Here is an 18566-nt window from a genome sequence, read left to right on the forward strand (position 1 = left end):
GGATGTGGATGGGCATCTTGAAAAATCATTCAAAAACATCGCTGTTTTTGAGATCGCCGGCAGGCGTCAATGTTGCCCTGACAACAGTCTGCCTTGTTGACACGCATGCGACAGCCGTGAAAAATGACTTGGAAGGGCATTCCAAACAAGCGTTATTTGAAACCCTAATCCCTACGGCCCATCTGAGTTTTCATTACGTAGGGAGGTGACTTCATAGGGTGTAAGGCATAGGGCCCTAGTTTGTACTTTTGTCCTGGTGATTTATAGCATTTTTGTTCCATAAAAATAAAACCAACGGATCGGCTTCCTCCTACTGTAGGACCCCTAAATAATCACATAGTCCATAGGCTTCATCGGCAGTTGATCTGCAGTCTGCAAAAACACAACACTCGTTGCTAACGTAGCTGTACAACATCGGTAGCCTAGCCAGCTCTAAACTCCAGCTCTAGTGTGCTCTACGCAGCTGTAAGCTTGGCGCTGTTCAGCTACATACAGCTCGTTGGTGGACACACAGCCTAAGAGTATGCACTAGCGGCGTTTCTCGGTGGAAAATACATTTTTGCCTTTCTTCCGACTGGACTCGGCAAAAGTTTGCTGAACGCTGATTGGCTGAAGGTGTTGTGTCTGTCAAGGGAAGTAGGGCCCACAAAATCGCTCTCGATGGGGCGCAGGCCAGACCGAATATTGCGGAGCGAAGCAGTGAGCTCGCGAGATCGGGATGGTCATACCCGGCTAGGTGTTCGCCTCCCACTCCGCACGCCAGGTGTGGTCCGCCCATCCTGCCTCGCTGATGTTAAGATCTCTGCATTGCTGCAGGAGATCCCGTGCGGAAGACAGAAAAGGGTGTCTCGACTTGAGACGCCGGGGAGGCTCTGCTGTTACAGTGAGCCTGTCGTGGAGCAGGTGGTTAGGATCCACGGCCCGGCAAGCGAGACGTGCTGTGGTTCCTGTGCGGCGGAGGCCAGCGGGGGCTGGATGAGGCCCCGGCACCAGCACCAGACCGGTGCACAGTATTCCATCAGAATCAGTAGCCCATCAGAGGACCACACGTATGCACACACACTGAAAAAGTGAGCTTTTCATAATGGGGAACCTTTAAGGAAAAATCGGACTTCCTGGAGGCCTTTGAACCAAGTAACAACCCTTCAGTTTTGTCTGAATTTAAAAGGAGGACATTTTGTGTCATCCGATCCTTAATATCCTTAGCCTCCTATCTCCAGGTTTATCAGATAAACAGATTGCATCATGTACATGCTGTAGTTTGATGTTCGCTTACCTACATGTTCAAATAAGTTGTAAAATTGTCTCAAATCAAGTATGACCAATGAAAATGGTTGAGATGTTGAAATATAGACGAGATATTACCCACAGAAAATAATAAAAAGGAACAATTAAAATAATAAAAGGGAAGCTATATGGGATTACATAATGAAGGCACTAACTAGGAGACACTCATAGTTACAGTATTAGGGACATTCATAGTTAGGGCTAAGGGACACTGTATTAAGGGACACTCAGTTATAGTGCTAAAGGACACTGTATTAAGGGACATTTGTTGCTTTGTTTTGTTTTGTCTTTGGGGGGTGCTACTTTTGGTGCTAAGGTGTTAAAATGAATAGGGGGTATGATTTGTAAATAATAGATATGTAGGGCTAAGTGATTATGAAGACTTGTACTGTATGTTTTGTTGTGATATGAGTAGTAATGTTTGTTGTGTATGAATGTTTTGTATTTAGGTTAGGATGTTGTGTGGATGATTAATGTGTAAGATGTTGGAATTAGGACGATTTTTTTTTTAGCTATCTGCTGACATCTAGTGGAAATGGAGGATGCCACAGATTATTTACAGATATTACCTGCCAACCATCAAAAATCATTACTGCGTCTGTGTATTATGGGGTCTGTATGTAGCCTATATTGTTTAAATATAATATAAAGTCAAAATGAATGCACACACATACACACATGTGACACCTATCAAATAATAAGTCATGTTTAAACTCACTGATACCTATGAATATGGCTTCAACAGTGATGGAACGCTGTGTGGTTTAATTAAAAACCTGTCAAGGACAGTTATAGAAACTATGCATCAAATTTGTATTCTTGAGTCAAATACTCTACCATAGAAGAAGAAGGAAGTGAAAGAGAGAGATATTGGAGATAGAAGGGGTGTGACAGAGAGGGGTGGAGGGAGGGAGAACCGGAGAACCTGAGACTGCGGGCAGAGAACGGAGAACAGCACTGGATCTGCAGCACACCTGAGCTCAGGTAAGACCCTGTTTACTATGCTTTGCTATGCAATCACATAAACAGCAAAATACAGGGAAAATGTATGGCATAAACTACTTTTCACAAGTACTGTTGCTTTATATTATATTGTAATATTGACATTACAGTGTAGTCGTAACTATTCACACAGTTGATCTTGTTTTCATGCACATTTACAGGATACAAGATATGTAACGCTACAGCCCTTCAGGCTAGATATTAGATATGTTAAAATGCTATTGAAAGATTTGAAAATGTCCTCAATAATGAATGTTATCATTTTATATTACACATCAACACCTCGCTAGAGCCATCTGGTAACTTAGCAACCGGTGTTCCTCATTCAACATTTAGGTGGGGTAAGGTGAGAGGAGGCTGGTGGCCTCACTCGAAGTGACTGGGATTTGTAACTGACACACAGACCTACTTCACACATTCCAACACAGGTGGATGAGACGGAACCCCTGTTCCTTATTTCTTGCACTTTGCATATTTAACATTTTTGTAAAATGCATAATGCAAGTTGTAATTTCCAGTGCATGCTGTATTTTCTCCTTCTTGCTCCTACCACACTCCCCCAAACTCCTAAAGACCTAGAAGAGTTTCTCACATTAATCAGTGACATCGTCACCTGTCCTACATTGATACAAAACATGCGGCTACATCAGCGAATGGTTATCTTTTCAGAACATGAGAAACTGCGATACATCATGGTTTTGTCTATTCAGACCGGGAACTGTGTTTTTATCCATTCACACTCTGAGGTCATATGTTTCCAGGGGGACCTCTTTGTGAGCACGCACAGTGGGGGTAAACTGATATCCAATCCTTTCATCCTAGAAAAAGCCCCGTTGTTTGCTCCTTGGGTAAAAGGCTCCTCTATCTAGGGCTCAAGAGTTAACCTATATAGCCCATCCACTAGGTTTACAGATCAGAGCTCTGCCTATCCTTATATAAACTATATAGCCCATCCACTAGGTTTACAGATCAGAGCTCTGCCTATCCTTATATAAACTATATAGCCCATCCACTAGGTTTACAGATCAGAGCTCTGCCTATCCTTATATAAACTATATAGCCCATCCACTAGGTTTACAGATCAGAGCTCTGCCTATCCTTATATAAACTATATAGCCCATCCACTAGGTTTACAGATCAGAGCTCTGCCTATCCTTATATAAACTATATAGCCCATCCACTAGGTTTACAGATCAGAGCTCTGCCTATCCTTATATAAACTATATAGCACATTCACTAGGTTTACACATCAGAGCTCTGCCTATCCTTATATAAACTATATAGCCCATCCACTAGGTTTACAGATCAGAGCTCTGCCTATCCTTATATAAACTATATAGCCCATCCACTAGGTTTACACATCAGAGCTCTGCCTATCCTTATATAAACTATGCATAAAACATAAACATATTATTACAGCCTAGGCCTACACTATGAACATATTTTGATGCTCCCGCTGGCCCTTGAAGTCACGAAAAAACATGGCTTTCGGTTTCAGAGCCGTGAGCTGATCCGTGAGTGACAAGGTCCCAGAGGTCTGTCCCACTTACAACCAGCAATCTGAATCATTGGAGGGGCTGGTGACGACTGACACCTCTGACCGCCAAGATAAATGACCAGAGATTGCCTTGAGCACTTCTCACAACTAAGTAATATAATACTCTACATATCTGGTATATTGCCGGTCGTTCTTCTTCTGGTCGTTCTGCGTGTGCCTGTGCAACTCATTACAAATTCCTTATAAAAGCTATTGATTATTACATTTTACGTAAATGCACTAAATAAAATGAATACAGTATATTCATACAATAGGTTACTTGACACAACTCCCCTTTCTTAATAGTCTATACTAATAAGTTAACCCTGAGCAATGGGGTGAGGTACAAGTATTAAAAAAAGGCATCACAAGAATTTCCCTTCAGAGATTAATTAATCAAGTATCTATCTATTAAAGATGAGTGATGACATCCATAACCCATACAGCAAACTCTGCAGGGCTGCACATGTACTGATGCTGGAGCTATATACTTTGGCGCAGTGTGGGCAGGGGTGAGCGGTGGTGGTCGTGGGTTAGGTTTGGGCCTTTTTTGAGGGAAACTAACCAACTGGGCACTTTTCTCTTTACAGGGATCGAAACAGGCGAGATTTTCCATCTCCTCCTCCATGATGTTAATGAGGTCTCAATCTGAGAGAAGAGCCTTCTCTGGCCTCTCTGCCCTGATGACAAACAGCTCTCCCATAGAGACAGACATGACCTCCCCTAGGGGCTCCATCTTCGCACCCGTTACCCTGACCTCTCCACCTCACTGGGTGATGCAGGCGCTGTCCAACCTGGAGCAAGGCGAACGGGAGTTGCAGAATCTTAGAGAGCGGCAGATGACCGAAGTGGAGAGAGTGAATCGGGAGCTGGACAACGCCACCATTGCAGCTCAGAGGGAAGAACGCCGCTTGCTGGAGAAGGTTGAGCAGGATCACAGAGAGGCCCAGCGGCACCTTGAGCAGGTGAAGAGGGAGAACGCCGCCGCGGTGCGGGTCGGACAGTCCCTCGTCGACAGGCAGCTCCGGAAAATGGGACAACTGAAGGAGCAGGTCCAGAGATGGGGCGGCAGCGGTGGTGGCCCCAACAAGAACCAGCTCCAGAGAGGAGTGGCGGAGGTTACCCAACCTTGGGAAATATCTCTTTCATTGAAGAGAGTAAGTTTTGTACCAAGCACTACAACCGTGAGCCTTGGAGAAGTTGACATCCAGGAGCAATGTCTGAGCTACCCCATTGGAGTCTGTGGAGAACAGGGGCAGAAGTGCGCCCTCCACTCAGGAGAGATGACGTTTGAAAATAGGGGACGAATGGAGATTCGAAAGGATCCTGCACATGGAGGCAGATCAGAGCACAGTGACGAAGATGCCTCCAAGGCCAACAGCGGTCGTATGCGTGTGGTAAGGAAACTTCGTCTCTCTTCCCCGGGTGAAGATGAGTCCAAGGAAGAGCCCAGGTCACCCGCCTCAAAGCCGCCGCTTAGTCCCAGACAGTGTGACATCTCAGAGTCATCCCAGGATGAGGAGCTGGAGTCTCTCTGTTCGGACACACATGGGCAGGACCTCTTCCTGGCCATCCATCCCCTCTCCAGCCAGGGGGAGTCAGAGGGCGATGAACCAGGAGGCGGGGAGCGTAGAAACATGGGTCAGAGAAAACAGAGAACCCTGGTTCTGGTCCCCAGTGAGGAACCGTCCTGCTCTCCTGAAGGGAACGGACAGGACCGACAGAAACCAAGGAAAGTGACGTCTCCCAAGAAAAGCAGCCACAGCCTCATGGACCTCTCCTCCAGACATCGCCCACCCTCACGTCAAGGCCCGTCTCTCAACAGACAACCGGGAGGAACACCCATGGACAGGGGGAGGCCCCCTTCACCGGCGGAGAGCGAGGACTCCTTTTACTCCTCCCCTCGTAGCAGCTCCCTTCATCATCAACCGCGGCGCACCATGTCCACTGCGGATCTCTCCAGCAAGGCCCGCCCCCTAATCAACAGGGAAAAAGGTCCGGGCTTTAGGAGAACCAACCGGGCCCGTCTGTCTTCTGCCTCTTCAACTTCTGATCAGGAGGCCGCCAGAAGCCCCACGAGTTCAGATGAGAGAGAATCAAGACCCCAGATGAAGCAGGCTCTGGGGTCAAACCGTGTGAGCCGTTCACAGTCTATGTCCGCCATCGAAGGTGGAGGTCCAAACCCACCTAAGGAGCAGTTGGATAAGGGCCGTAAAGAGAGAGCCGAGACGGCGTCTTCATGGTATCCATCCTTGAGAGAGATGGACGAGGAGGGTGGATCAAGTGCTTTTGACCTAGCGCTCCTGGTAAAGCAGTTTGGGAAGCAGGGCTCAGGGCGCAAGGATTTCAACCTGCCCAGCGGGCTGCACGCCCTGGCCCATGGCCAGCTGTTTGTGGTAGACTGCGGGAATGCTAGAATTCAAGTGACCGACATGGAGAAAAACGTGGTGCAGCAGGTGTCCCCCGCCGGACACGAGAGATCTGCCCGCATCTGCAACTACTTCGATGTGGCGGTGAACACAAAAGGCCTCATCGCCATGACCTGTGCCGCGGAGAGAGCCTTGTTAGTGTTCAGCCGCCACGGCCGCCTTCTCCAAACCTTCGGTGGCACAACGATAGGATCCAACCATGAAGAGCTGGATGCACCCAGGGGAGTGACTGTCACTCGTCTAGATGAGTTCCTGGTGGCAGATATCAAGCGTGGCACTCTGACTGCCCTGAAGCTGGACCCGAAGACGGGTGCTAAACTCGAACGCACCATAGTCACCGGGTTTCACAGGCCCTACGTGGTGGCTGCCTGCCTGACATCTGGGCTAATGGCTGTGTCCGAGAGGGGCAACGAGACCGGCCACGTGCCTTGCATCCGAGTGCTGGATCCTGGCTGGAAGACCATCCGCATCCTGGGGGTGTGCTCTGGCTTGGGGCCTGTCCTGACCTGCCCCTGGGGCCTCTGCATCGACAGTGAAGGAAATGTCCTGGTGGCAGATTGGGGCCCCCAGCATCACCGTGTTCTGTTGTACCCTGCCGTGGGTGTGGGGTGGCCCATTATAAGCGAGAGCCTGAGCAGCCCCAGAGGCATGGCCCTGCTACCTGAGGGGCAGCTGGCGGTGTCAGACAGCATGAACCACTGCATCAAGATTTACCACTACAAGTGAGGACCAGTGAGGAAGCCCAGAAGGGACGATGAGGTTTAAATGAAACGGATTTTAATTTTTAGTGACTAAAGAACAGTTAACATTGACTTTGATTCTATTGAAATTGTCATTAGTAAGGGTAACACTTATATACTGTAGTAAGGAGTAGAATTTTAAAGTAAGAAAGTGAGTAAGAAAAAGGTAACTTGGGGAACTTTCTCAAATGGTACAGTGAAATGGTTTGTGGTTAAATGGTGGTTAAGATAATCAAGTATGCAGCCTAGGCCAGAGCTCTGGATTTGAGTAGTCAAACAGGACCATTTCTTTTGCAGGGAGATTCACATTATTTTTTGATTTACATCTGTCTTTACGTTTATGCTTTCACACATTTAATCATAGTTTGATAAATATCAATAGTCGTAAATGTATACTGAAAGTAACATTCATTATTGGTGGACCAGTTCATGACGTTGCTGTTGTCTTATTTCATAATCCAAGAGTTTAGGATTTGCCAGTAATGTTACAACATTGCTGAAATTATGAGCAGAGGTGAGTCAAAATAAACCTTAAACGGTTTACTGTAGATTTAATACTCAATTGTGGCTATAGACACATTTCATGATTGCTGATTGTCAATTACATTGGGGAATTAATAAAGCTTTGACTGGAGACTTGATTTTGTCTTCATTTGGATTGCTTCCTCATTAGAAAGACACAGATGGACAGCAGATGGACAGCAGATGGACACTGAGAGTTTCTCAAAGGTTCCTCTGCCTCAGTATATTCCCTGAACCATAAAAAAAGAACATTAAGCAATGAAGAAGGTAAAAGAACATTAAGCAATGAAGAAGGTAAACGAACATTAAGCAATGAAGAAGGTAAAAGAACATTAAGCAATGAAGAAGGTAAACGAACATTAAGCAATGAAGAAGGTAAAAGAACATTAAGCAATGAAGAAGGTAAAAGAACATTAAGCAATGAAGAAGGTAAACGAACATTAAGCAATGAAGAAGGTAAAAGAACATTAAGCAATGAAGAAGGTAAACGAACATTAAGCAATGAAGAAGGTAACATTAAGCAATGAACATGAGTCCGATAAGGTACTTGTGAATGTTACCAAATGACATTCCCAAGATCTAGGCCTACCACAGACCAAGATCTAGGCCTACCACAGACCAAGATCTAGGCCTACCACAGACCAAGATCTAGGCCTACCACAGACCAAGATCTAGGCCTACCACAGACCAAATTCACTCCTCTCTGGTCCAAGAGAGACCATTGGGTGTGGTGAAGAGAGTGCGGTATCAAACCAGCACTACTATAGAGATGCTTGAATACAGGGTTAGGGCTTAATGCTTGAATACAGGCTTTTTGTGAATCAACGTGTTCGGCTTATGTCACAGGGCTGTTTTTTTTCTCTTTGACCTGTAATATCTGTGCTGTGCACAGTTGGTCAAAGTCCTGCTAAAAGCTTCTGTCAACAGTGACTTGCTCTGTGAAGTGATTTCTCAAGCACAAATATAGTGCTTTATCATCTGCACAAATACGGGTGATCATTTATATTTGTTAGTAACATCCAATATTTGTAAAACTCGTCATGATTGAGTGGGATAGTCAACTTTACGGATCCTCGTTAGCTGACGACTAGTCGAATATTGTGCAAAAGCAAAAATTCCCTCATTGACAGTACTCAAAGTAAGCACTACACAAAGCTAAACAAACACACACACACAGGACTTTCTGAGGTGTCCACACACTCAGAGCAGGGCTTGTTATAAATGTGCAGCTCAGCTCTCCCCAGAACTGCACCTCCAGGACGACTCAACATGAGGCTACTCTTCCAGACACTCTGCCTGTGCTTGGCACTGGCGTTCACCAACGCTGCCCCGACGTGAGTACAGAGAAAAGCATCCTTTTACACGACACTCGAAATAGCTCCTTGTCATTCTCTCACCTGTAGTACAGTCGTCTCCCAAAGAACCACTGCAAAAGTCAAGCTCTGCATAGTACCTTCCTGTGTTCCTTTATACTTTGATCATGGCTACTAATTTAACTGTTAATAATCAAAATGGCACCATTATAACACACGATGATTCTGCACTCCCATGTTGGCCAGATTAATTTCATCAGTTTGTCAGTTATCAGAGATCATTAACCTAAAGACCCCCAGAGAATGGCCAAAGACAGTTTCGTCGAATGATCTACATTTCTTGTACCTTGTAATATAATTTACTGTACCCAAATATCCAATGTGGTGTTTGGAGAAAGGTGCTGAAAATAAGGTGCAGGATATCATTAAGTAAGCCATGTATTAAAGAAAGGCTTTATTGGTCAATTCTAATTGTTTTGATCTTTTTCTCTGATCAGGCACCATGATAGCGTGATGGCAGGTGAGTCGTAGACTGTTGTCACTGGTTTGTTCAATGTCAGGGCATCCTTGCTTGATTGTCTGAAATGATTGGCATCAGAGTGACTACTAACCCTAACCATAACCTTACTGGACAGCTGGACAGTTGCTGTGTGTGGGGTTAATCCATCTTGCTATGTGAAGAACGGTCGCTGTGTGTGGGGTTAATCCAGCATTGCTACTGTATATGAAGAACTAGCTGAGAGCTGTCACCTGACCCCATGCTTATATGTTATTGGTCAGAATCAGAGTCAGCCTAGTAGACTGTCCAAATACAAAATACAATATATCCAATAAAATACATGTACAAAATGATGAAAATTGTGTCAACGTCCAAATATTTATGGAACTGACTGTACATGATGCCAATATGCATTGATGCCTGTCTTAAGCGTGTTTTCTATATAAGGGTACAATGACAGAAACTTTTAAAAAGTTATTTAATTGTCTTGCACATCACAATCATTCTGCTCGTTTATCAGACGCCGCCCAAGAGGGTGAGGCCCACCAGGGTGTTCAGCTGGACCGGTGTGACGGCGTCGAGTTTGACGCCATCACCCCTGATGAGAAAGGAAACACCTTCTTCTTTAAAGGTAGGCTACTATTTAACTAGCACGTTTATTTGTATAGTACATTTCAGCAACAAAGCAATTCAAAGTACTTTACATGAGACATTAAAAGCATCAGGACAAAGTGCAACACATAAAAGGTCATATAAAACGAAATGCAAAAAAGGACACTTTTCTTTATCACATACTGAAACCTTCTCTCTCTCCACTCACTTACGTACAATGTCCTTCTGTATAGTTGCTCGCTGGCTTTTCACCAGTGCCTCAAACATCCTTTCTGAGCAAGGGACCACATCACCTTTGTGTCGCTAGGCACACCTTGCACCAGAAAAAAAAATTCTCCATTTCCAACGTACATTTCCTTCTTTCTCTTCCTCCCGCAAGTCCTTCTACAGTATTCTCTTGTACTTTGCAGAACATTTAAAACAAAATGCAGGCAAAATAAAATACAGGAATAAAAGTTACTGTGCAGTGTATGATTAAAGGACATTGGGACTTTTTTGTGTGGGCTTTTTTAATTTTTTGTTTTTTAATCCTTGTTACTAGTTTTGTGTGCAACAGACACCTCATCTATAAATGTTAGCCAGAAGGTTGTATGAGGGAGAGGATATGAATGTTGCTTTGTCCCCTCCAAGGGGACCAACTGTGGAAGGGCTTCCATGGTCCAGCTCAACCCTCCAACGAGAGCTTCAAGGAGCTGGATAACTACCGCAACCTGGGACACGTAGACGCCGCCTTCCGCATGCACCGCAAGGACACGCCCCAGGACCACGATCACATCTACCTGTTCTTGGTACCGTCTGCTCACAAACATGTGAATTCAGGAGGAATAGGCTCTGTGCACCAGCTCCACTACTTCCTGAAAGTCACTTGGCTTCTTTATTTCCTGTCCTAAATGATTGGATTAAGTGATTAATCAGGTGCGCGCTGGGTCTTCCGCACACCTGATTAATCACTTAAGCCAATACTATAGGACAGGAAATAAAGATGCCAAGTGACTTTCAGGAAGTAGTGGAGCTGGTGCACAGAGCCAATTATACTCTATTTCCTCCCACTTCCCATACGCTGTGGTACTAACGCTTTTATTGTCAAATGTCTTACACTTCCACGTAAGCAGGCTTTCTCTCCGTTGTCCATAAATTGCTGATTACAGGATGACATGGTGTTTAGCTACTACAATCAGATCCTGGAGGAGGGCTATCCTAAGGAGATCCAGCAAGACTTCCCAGGCGTCCCCAGCCACCTGGACGCAGCTGTGGAGTGTCCCAAGGGAGAGTGTTACACCGACTCGGTCCTGTTCTTTAAAGGCGAGCTTTTTTTGTCCTTGATTTACCTCAAGATCAATCAATCAATCAAAGCTTTATTTGTTTAGCGCATTTCATACCCAGAGGCAACACAATGCGCTTTACAGAGAACAAGGGAGGTGGGCATACGACCCACTCTCTACATATTCCAGAGGGAAGCAAAAAAACAGTAATCACCCGGGGGCCAGATAAGTGAGCTGTAAAAAATTCTTCCCTGACCCCTCTCAACAAGGCGATCGAGCAAGCTCCAGGAGTATGTTTGTCAACCGGCTAAAAACATTTATAAAGCAATACATTACATTAAATTACATTTTAGAGTAAGAGAGGCTAAAAAAGCATCATAGGAGAGAGGAGATGGGCTCAAAGAGGCTCTGTCCTCTGTTAGTGACCGTCTCTCTGTCTCCCCCCACAGGAGGTAAGGTGTATAACTACGACATCCCTACGAAGGTCGTGAAAGAGCGCCAGTGGGCCCATCTCCCCAACTGCACGTCTGCCTTCCGCTGGCTGGAACACTACTACTGTTTCCACGGAAACAATTTCACCAGGTTCCATCCCGTGACGGGGGAAGTGGCGGGATACTACCCCAAGGACGCCAGGGCTTACTTCATGAAGTGCCCCAACTTCGGTGAGCAGACCACGCAGAGAGCTCCCCTCTCCCAATTTTGCTGCATTTAAAGTAGTAGAATATCACCAATAAACGTTTTGTTGCTTTACCTACTCCATAGCAATCACTGAGTGTAACTTAAGCAATAAACCACGAGAGGCCGTGTGTTTTTGTGATTTTATAACAGTAATGGGGCGTTGTTAGGCACGAGTAAAACCCCCCTAGCTGTTATAAAATCACTATAACACACGGCCTTGAGTGGTTTATTGCTTTTATACAACGGTTACTACATCTATTAGTGTAAAATAAACACACAGCAATGTAAAATATTAAGATTTATTCAAAACGAAGCATCGTTCCCTCAATTCCGCCGAGCAAAATATTTCCCCTAACAAAAGGGTTGCCAAGCAACAACAACAACTACAATGCATTGGATCAAATGGGAGGCGCATTAATACTGAAAATAGAATGATATGCGGTCCCAGGTGTGTGTTACAAAGTATTCTAACACGGCTTCCAGCCAATCAGAATCAAGAACCAGAACTAACCGTTGTATAATGTGAGTTTGAATAGTGGTAGTGTTTTATTTAGAGGGTGAGGTGGAATGACATCGATGTTGACGTGTCTCTTTTGGATCCCAGGCCACGGGAGTGGGTCCAAGGTGCCCAAATGCAGTGAGGTCAGCGTGAACGCCATCAGCTCTGACGACGCGGGCAAAACCTATGCCTTCATAGGTCAGTGTCATCAGGAGTGTATTAATGAACACGTTTGTCTCATAATCCACCCATGAGTGTCGTATCTGTAGCAGTCTAAGGGTTAGAACTATGGAAATATGATTATGACTATGACGGACTGTTAGCATGCACAATGATGAATCATACTTTATGTGCTGTATGTAGGTGCTATACATACATACATACATACATACATACATACATACATACATACATGCATGCATGCATACAAACATACATACATACATATATACATACATACATACATGCATAAATACATACATACATACATACATACATACATACATACATACATGCATACATACATACATACATACATACATACATACATACATACATACATACATACATACATACAACCATACATACATACATGCATAAATACATACATACATACATACATACATACATACATACATACATACATACATACATACATACTTATGTAGGGGGCATTTGTTTACCTCATTTCAGGCCCTCACTACATGCGTCTGGACACCCATCGTGATGGCAAACATGCCTTTCCCATCACTAGGACCTGGAAGGAGGTCACCGGTGCTGTAGACGCCGTCTTCTCCTACGGTGACAAGATGTACATAATTGTGGTAGGTCATATTACTGATATAAGATCTTGACTCACTGACTGCTTCATCAGTTATAGAGCCAAAGACGTCTTGTAGAAGTCCTGCTATATAAATCCATAATCATGCATACGGTTCTATAATCATCAATATAAATCCATAATCATGTGTACGGTTCTGTTATCATCAATATAAATCCATAATCATGCGTACGGTTCTATAATCATCAATATAAATCCATAATCATGTGTACGGTTCTGTAATCATCAATATAAATCCATAATCATGTGTACGGTTCTATAATCATCAATATAAATCCATAATCATGTGTACGGTTCTGTAATCATCAATATCAATCCATAATCATGTGTACTGTTCTGTAATCATCAATATAAATCCATAATCATGTGTACTGTTCTATAATCATCAATATAAATCCATAATCATGTGTACGGTTCTATAATCATCAATATAAATCCATAATCATGTGTACGGTTCCATAATCATCAATATAAATCCATAATCATGTGTACGGTTCTATAATCATCAATATAAATCCATAATCATGTGTACGGTTCTGTTATCATCAATATAAATCCATAATCATGCGTACGGTTCTATAATCATCAATATAAATCCATAATCATGTGTACGGTTCTGTAATCATCAATATAAATCCATAATCATGTGTACGGTTCTATAATCATCAATATAAATCCATAATCATGTGTACGGTTCTGTAATCATCAATATCAATCCATAATCATGTGTACTGTTCTGTAATCATCAATATAAATCCATAATCATGTGTACTGTTCTATAATCATCAATATAAATCCATAATCATGTGTACGGTTCTATAATCATCAATATAAATCCATAATCATGTGTACGGTTCCATAATCATCAATATAAATCCATAATCATGTGTACGGTTCTGTAATCATCAATTTAAATCCATAATCATGTGTACGGTTCTATAATCATCAATATAAATCCATAATCATGTGTACGGTTCTGTAATCATCAATATCAATCCATAATCATGTGTACTGTTCTGTAATCATCAATATAAATCCATAATCATGTGTACGGTTCTATAATCATCAATATAAATCCATAATCATGTGTACGGTTCCATAATCATCAATATAAATCCATAATCATGTGTACGGTTCCATAATCATCAATATAAATCCATAATCATGTGTACGGTTCTGTAATCATCAATATAAATCCATAATCATGTGTACTGTTCTATAATCATCAATATAAATCCATAATCATGTGTACGGTTCTATAATCATCAATATAAATCCATAATCATGTGTACGGTTCCATAATCATCAATATAAATCCATAATCATGTGTACGGTTCTATAATCATCAATATAAATCCATAATCATGTGTAAGGTTCTATAATCATCAATATAAATCCATAATCATGTGTACGGTTCTGTAATCATCAATATCAATCCATAATCATGTGTACTGTTCTGTAATCATCAATATAAATCCATAATCATGTGTACGGTTCTATAATCATCAATATAAATCCATAATCATGTGTACGGTTCCATAATCATCAATATAAATCCATAATCATGTGTACGGTTCCATAATCATCAATATAAATCCATAATCATGTGTACGGTTCTGTAATCATCAATATAAATCCATAATCATGTGTACGGTTCTGTAATCCGCTAAATAAATACATAATCATGCGTACGGTTCTGCAATCCGCTAAATAAATCCATAATCATGCGTACGGTTCCTCTGCAACACATTGTTTGTGGATGACTTGTTTCTCTTTATTCACCACCCTCCTTTCTCTCTCTCTCTCTCTCTCCTTGTATTTTTAACAGGGGGATCAAGTTTTCATATACAAGTCAGGTGCTCACTACACTCTGATAGAGGGCTATCCCAAAAGCCTGAAGGAGGAGCTTGCCATCGAAGGACAGGTGGATGCAGCTTTTATGTGTGCTGATGACAATACTGTGCACATTATTCAAGGTAAACGTTCAGATTTTGTGTTTATTCTGAAAGAGTTAAATACGTGTACTCTTTGCACAGCTGTTCAGTACTCACAACTTGAGTATCAAGTTGTGAGTACAACTGCTAGGCGGAGCCAACAAACCTACCAAGATTGATGTTGTTATTTTCATCAAGGCTACTTTTGAGGTTCTCAAACATATTACTTTCTTAATCTCCCCGCAGGAAAGAAAATGCTTGATATCGACCTGTCCGCGACTCCTAGGGCGGTGAGCAGTGAGGTTCCTCTACCGTTCCCCGGGATAACGGCGGCCCTCTGTGACCCTGAAGGGGTCAGAGTGTTTGCAGGGTCAGCGTTCTACCAGTATAGAAGCGCCAGGCTCCTGGCTTTCAGCAGGATGCAGCCCAGACCCCAGAAAATCACCTCGGAGATGTTCAGCTGTGAAGACTAGGACAGCGGTTCTCAACTGGTGGAGCCTCAGGACCCACATTTTTCCTTATCATGAAGTCGCGACCCAAATTTATTCCACAGCACTCAAATTTATTCCACAAAAATAGAAAAAGTCTGTGACACATAACACAACATTGGCCCATGCTAGGTTTAGCCCACTTCCTGTCATGTCTCGTGAATAAATAATTGAAATTATTGAATTGAATTGAATTGTGTGTCCTGCAAAATAAAAACCCAACATTTTCTCTATAAATATATATATATTTTAAAATCCCTTAAAAAAAAAAAAGAAAAGGAAAGGGAAACCGCCCACGAGGCCGCGACCCAATCAAAACGGCTCCGCGACCCATCTTTGGGTCGCGACCCACCAGTTGAGAAACGCTGGACTAGGAGACGAGGAGCAGTCAACCACAAGAGTTTGTTTGTTTTCTATTGGCTGTAATCAATATACATGTTTGCTTCTTCAAATCCCTTGACAAACAATGTTTTGGAAATCTATCACTTTTTATAGTTGGTCTACCTATTTAGTTAAATAAAGTATAAAGAAACAGAAAAATGTACTTTTATAAGGAGATTTACTTCACCTTTCAGAATATATACTTCTAAATACGCATAGGACAACAGTTTATGACCGCTACATGAAATAATATATAATATAATAAGGTTTGGTTTGGCAAGGAATATTGGCGATAGAAAGAATTGTTCCTACCATCTGAGTATCTATGCACATTTTAAAACTCAACAATTGTATGCGGACTTTTTGATACAAGGTACAGTAAATAGCCAAGGATGGCATCTTCCACTTCACTTATGCTCTTTATTTGAGGATTGTCCGTCATGAATCTGTCATGCATGACACTTATAAAACGTACAAGACATTATAAAAGAAGGGCACTTGGAGAGCGCACCCAGATAGCAAGCGGATCTGGGCCATATACAGGCCAGATCTGGCCCTTTGTGGCTTAGTTCCGGCCCATATATGGCCCAGAATCATTACACATCTGCTTGCTATCTGGGCTGACACAGGCCCATGATGCGCGTCCTCAGCATGGACAGTGACATTAGGGGACAGATACGTAGGAGCAGTGGCGTTGCACAATTTTTCATGGTGCCAGCACACGGTCGAACCATGCCCCCCCCCCCCACACACACACATACACACAACCCTATCTAAACCAATAATAAAGTGATATGGAATACATTGTGTTCATTTGCTTTTTAAAAATGTTTATTTTAAGATTAGCAACAGACATCATTGACCAATACAAACAAGTGGGTCTCTTGTTGAACATTTGTCTTATAGAAGCCTATTATTTGAAAAGTTCACACAACCCAGTGGTTCACACATCATAGCATATTATGTATAAAAGACAAGAAGAAGACCTCCTGTACACTACATAGAGCTGCTTCCTACATGTGTTGTATTATTTAATACTAGTGTGTCTCCTGGCATTCTTCTACACAATAACAACTCTTTAAATCTAGACTTTGTGTGCGTCAGCTCTCAATACTAAGGGTTGACAAGCCAGACAGTCTCTTGCAACATTGTGCTGCTCAAATATGTCTTTATTAGTTGTGAAGGAGCAGGTTTGCACAAGGTCTTTGATTGTGCCACACTCAATTTCCTTCATAGTAGGCCATAAAGCCATGACGGCATCTGCCGGCAATATTTTCTATTGAAAAGCGACAACTTTTCATTATCTGAAAAATTAGATAGGATCAAATTCATTATTTGACAGAAAATCGGTCAAAGTAACAACCTGGGTAATTAAAGGGGTAGTTCGGAATTTTGGACATGGAGTCTCGTTTACGGGTTGCACATGATGTTGATTGGTGGAGATCATTTTGAGCTGATTCCATGCTGTCCTGTACTGCCGTTAGCGGCATGCTAACGCTAGCGCAATTGGACTTTCAAGGATCACAACCTGGGTGGACAACCTTGCCAACTAGCTACTGGAAAGCTACAGAGTGGGTCCATAATGCAACCTCTATTGCGAAAAAGCGGCAATTATACTGCCGGATTCCATCATTCTCTTTCTGATTGAATATCTCTGCGATAGCTCTTACAAAAAAACAAACTGAGCCCACCTATCGAAAGAGCAGAAAATACGTTTTCAGATGATGCCTTTAATCCTTGATATACTTCAGGTGATAATAGGCTGACTTTGTAATTGTCTTAATGTAACTGTTGAAATTCAGGTCTGAGTCCATGACTACACCAAGATTTCTGGGTTCGTTTGTGGTTTTTATTGGAGCTGAGCTGAGAACTCAGTTTTATTTTTGTTTAGTTGAAGAAAGTTCTGGCACCTCCAATCGTTGATTTGTTCAATGCACTCAGGCTACTCAGCGCTTGTATGGAATTATAGTCCCCTGGTGATATACATTTGTGTGTCATCTGCATAGCTATGGTAACATATTTAGTTGTTTTCCCTAATTTGAGCTAGAGGGAGCATGTAAATGTTGAACAGAAGAGGTAACAAAAAATAATGATTCTTATTTTCACGGGATTATACACTCATTACGTAAAACATACGTACAAATATTATATTCCATTTCTGCCAAGTCTACACAAAATTCTGGCACAAAATACTACACACTGCACCTTTAAACAAACGGCATCGGGATAACGTGTGTGTGTGTGTGTGAGAGAGAGAGAGAGAGAGAGAGAGAGAGAGAGACAGAGAGACACTGACACTGACTACACTAGGTGCAATTCTAAACTGGTAGAGAGAGAGAGAGAGAGAGAGAGAGGGAGAGAGAGAGAGAGAGAGAGAGAGAGAGAGAGAGGGACACTCACTAGGTGCAATTCTAAACTGGTAGAGAGAGAGAGAGAGAGAGAGAGACAGAGACACTGACACTGACTACACTAGGTGCAATTCTAAACTGGGGGAGCCAACATCGCCACTGCGCCCCGTACCCCGGCGCACCCCGGCGCACCC

At 42.8% G+C, this 18566-nt stretch overlaps 1 protein-coding gene across 1 annotated transcript; it reads left to right on the forward strand.

Annotated features, from left to right (window-relative positions):
• The first annotated feature begins 8691 nt into the window (after window positions 1-8691).
• hpxb (hemopexin b) lies at window positions 8692-15980 on the forward strand. Its single transcript, XM_084460438.1, has 10 exons — window positions 8692-8851; window positions 9328-9350; window positions 9850-9960; window positions 10572-10729; window positions 11090-11243; window positions 11653-11865; window positions 12486-12578; window positions 13074-13204; window positions 15050-15197; window positions 15402-15980. Exons 1-10 carry the CDS (start codon window positions 8739-8741, stop codon window positions 15626-15628), a joined length of 1371 nt encoding a protein of 456 aa, XP_084316564.1. The 5' UTR covers window positions 8692-8738; the 3' UTR covers window positions 15629-15980.
• The last annotated feature ends 2586 nt before the right edge of the window (window positions 15981-18566 follow it).

The sequence above is a fragment of the Borostomias antarcticus genome (assembly GCF_949987555.1).
Source record: "Borostomias antarcticus genome assembly, chromosome: 32".
In the NCBI taxonomy this organism is placed as follows: Eukaryota; Metazoa; Chordata; class Actinopteri; order Stomiiformes; family Stomiidae; genus Borostomias; species Borostomias antarcticus.

Coding starts and splice junctions, on each gene's coding strand:
- hpxb (XM_084460438.1), top strand. CDS start 8,739: ATGTGCAGCTCAGCTCTCCCCAGAACTGCACCTCCAGGACGACTCAAC. Junction 9,351..9,849: donor CCATGATAGCGTGATGGCAG/GTGAGTCGTAGA, acceptor CTCGTTTATCAG/ACGCCGCCCAAGAGGGTGAG. Junction 13,205..15,049: donor ACAAGATGTACATAATTGTG/GTAGGTCATATT, acceptor TATTTTTAACAG/GGGGATCAAGTTTTCATATA.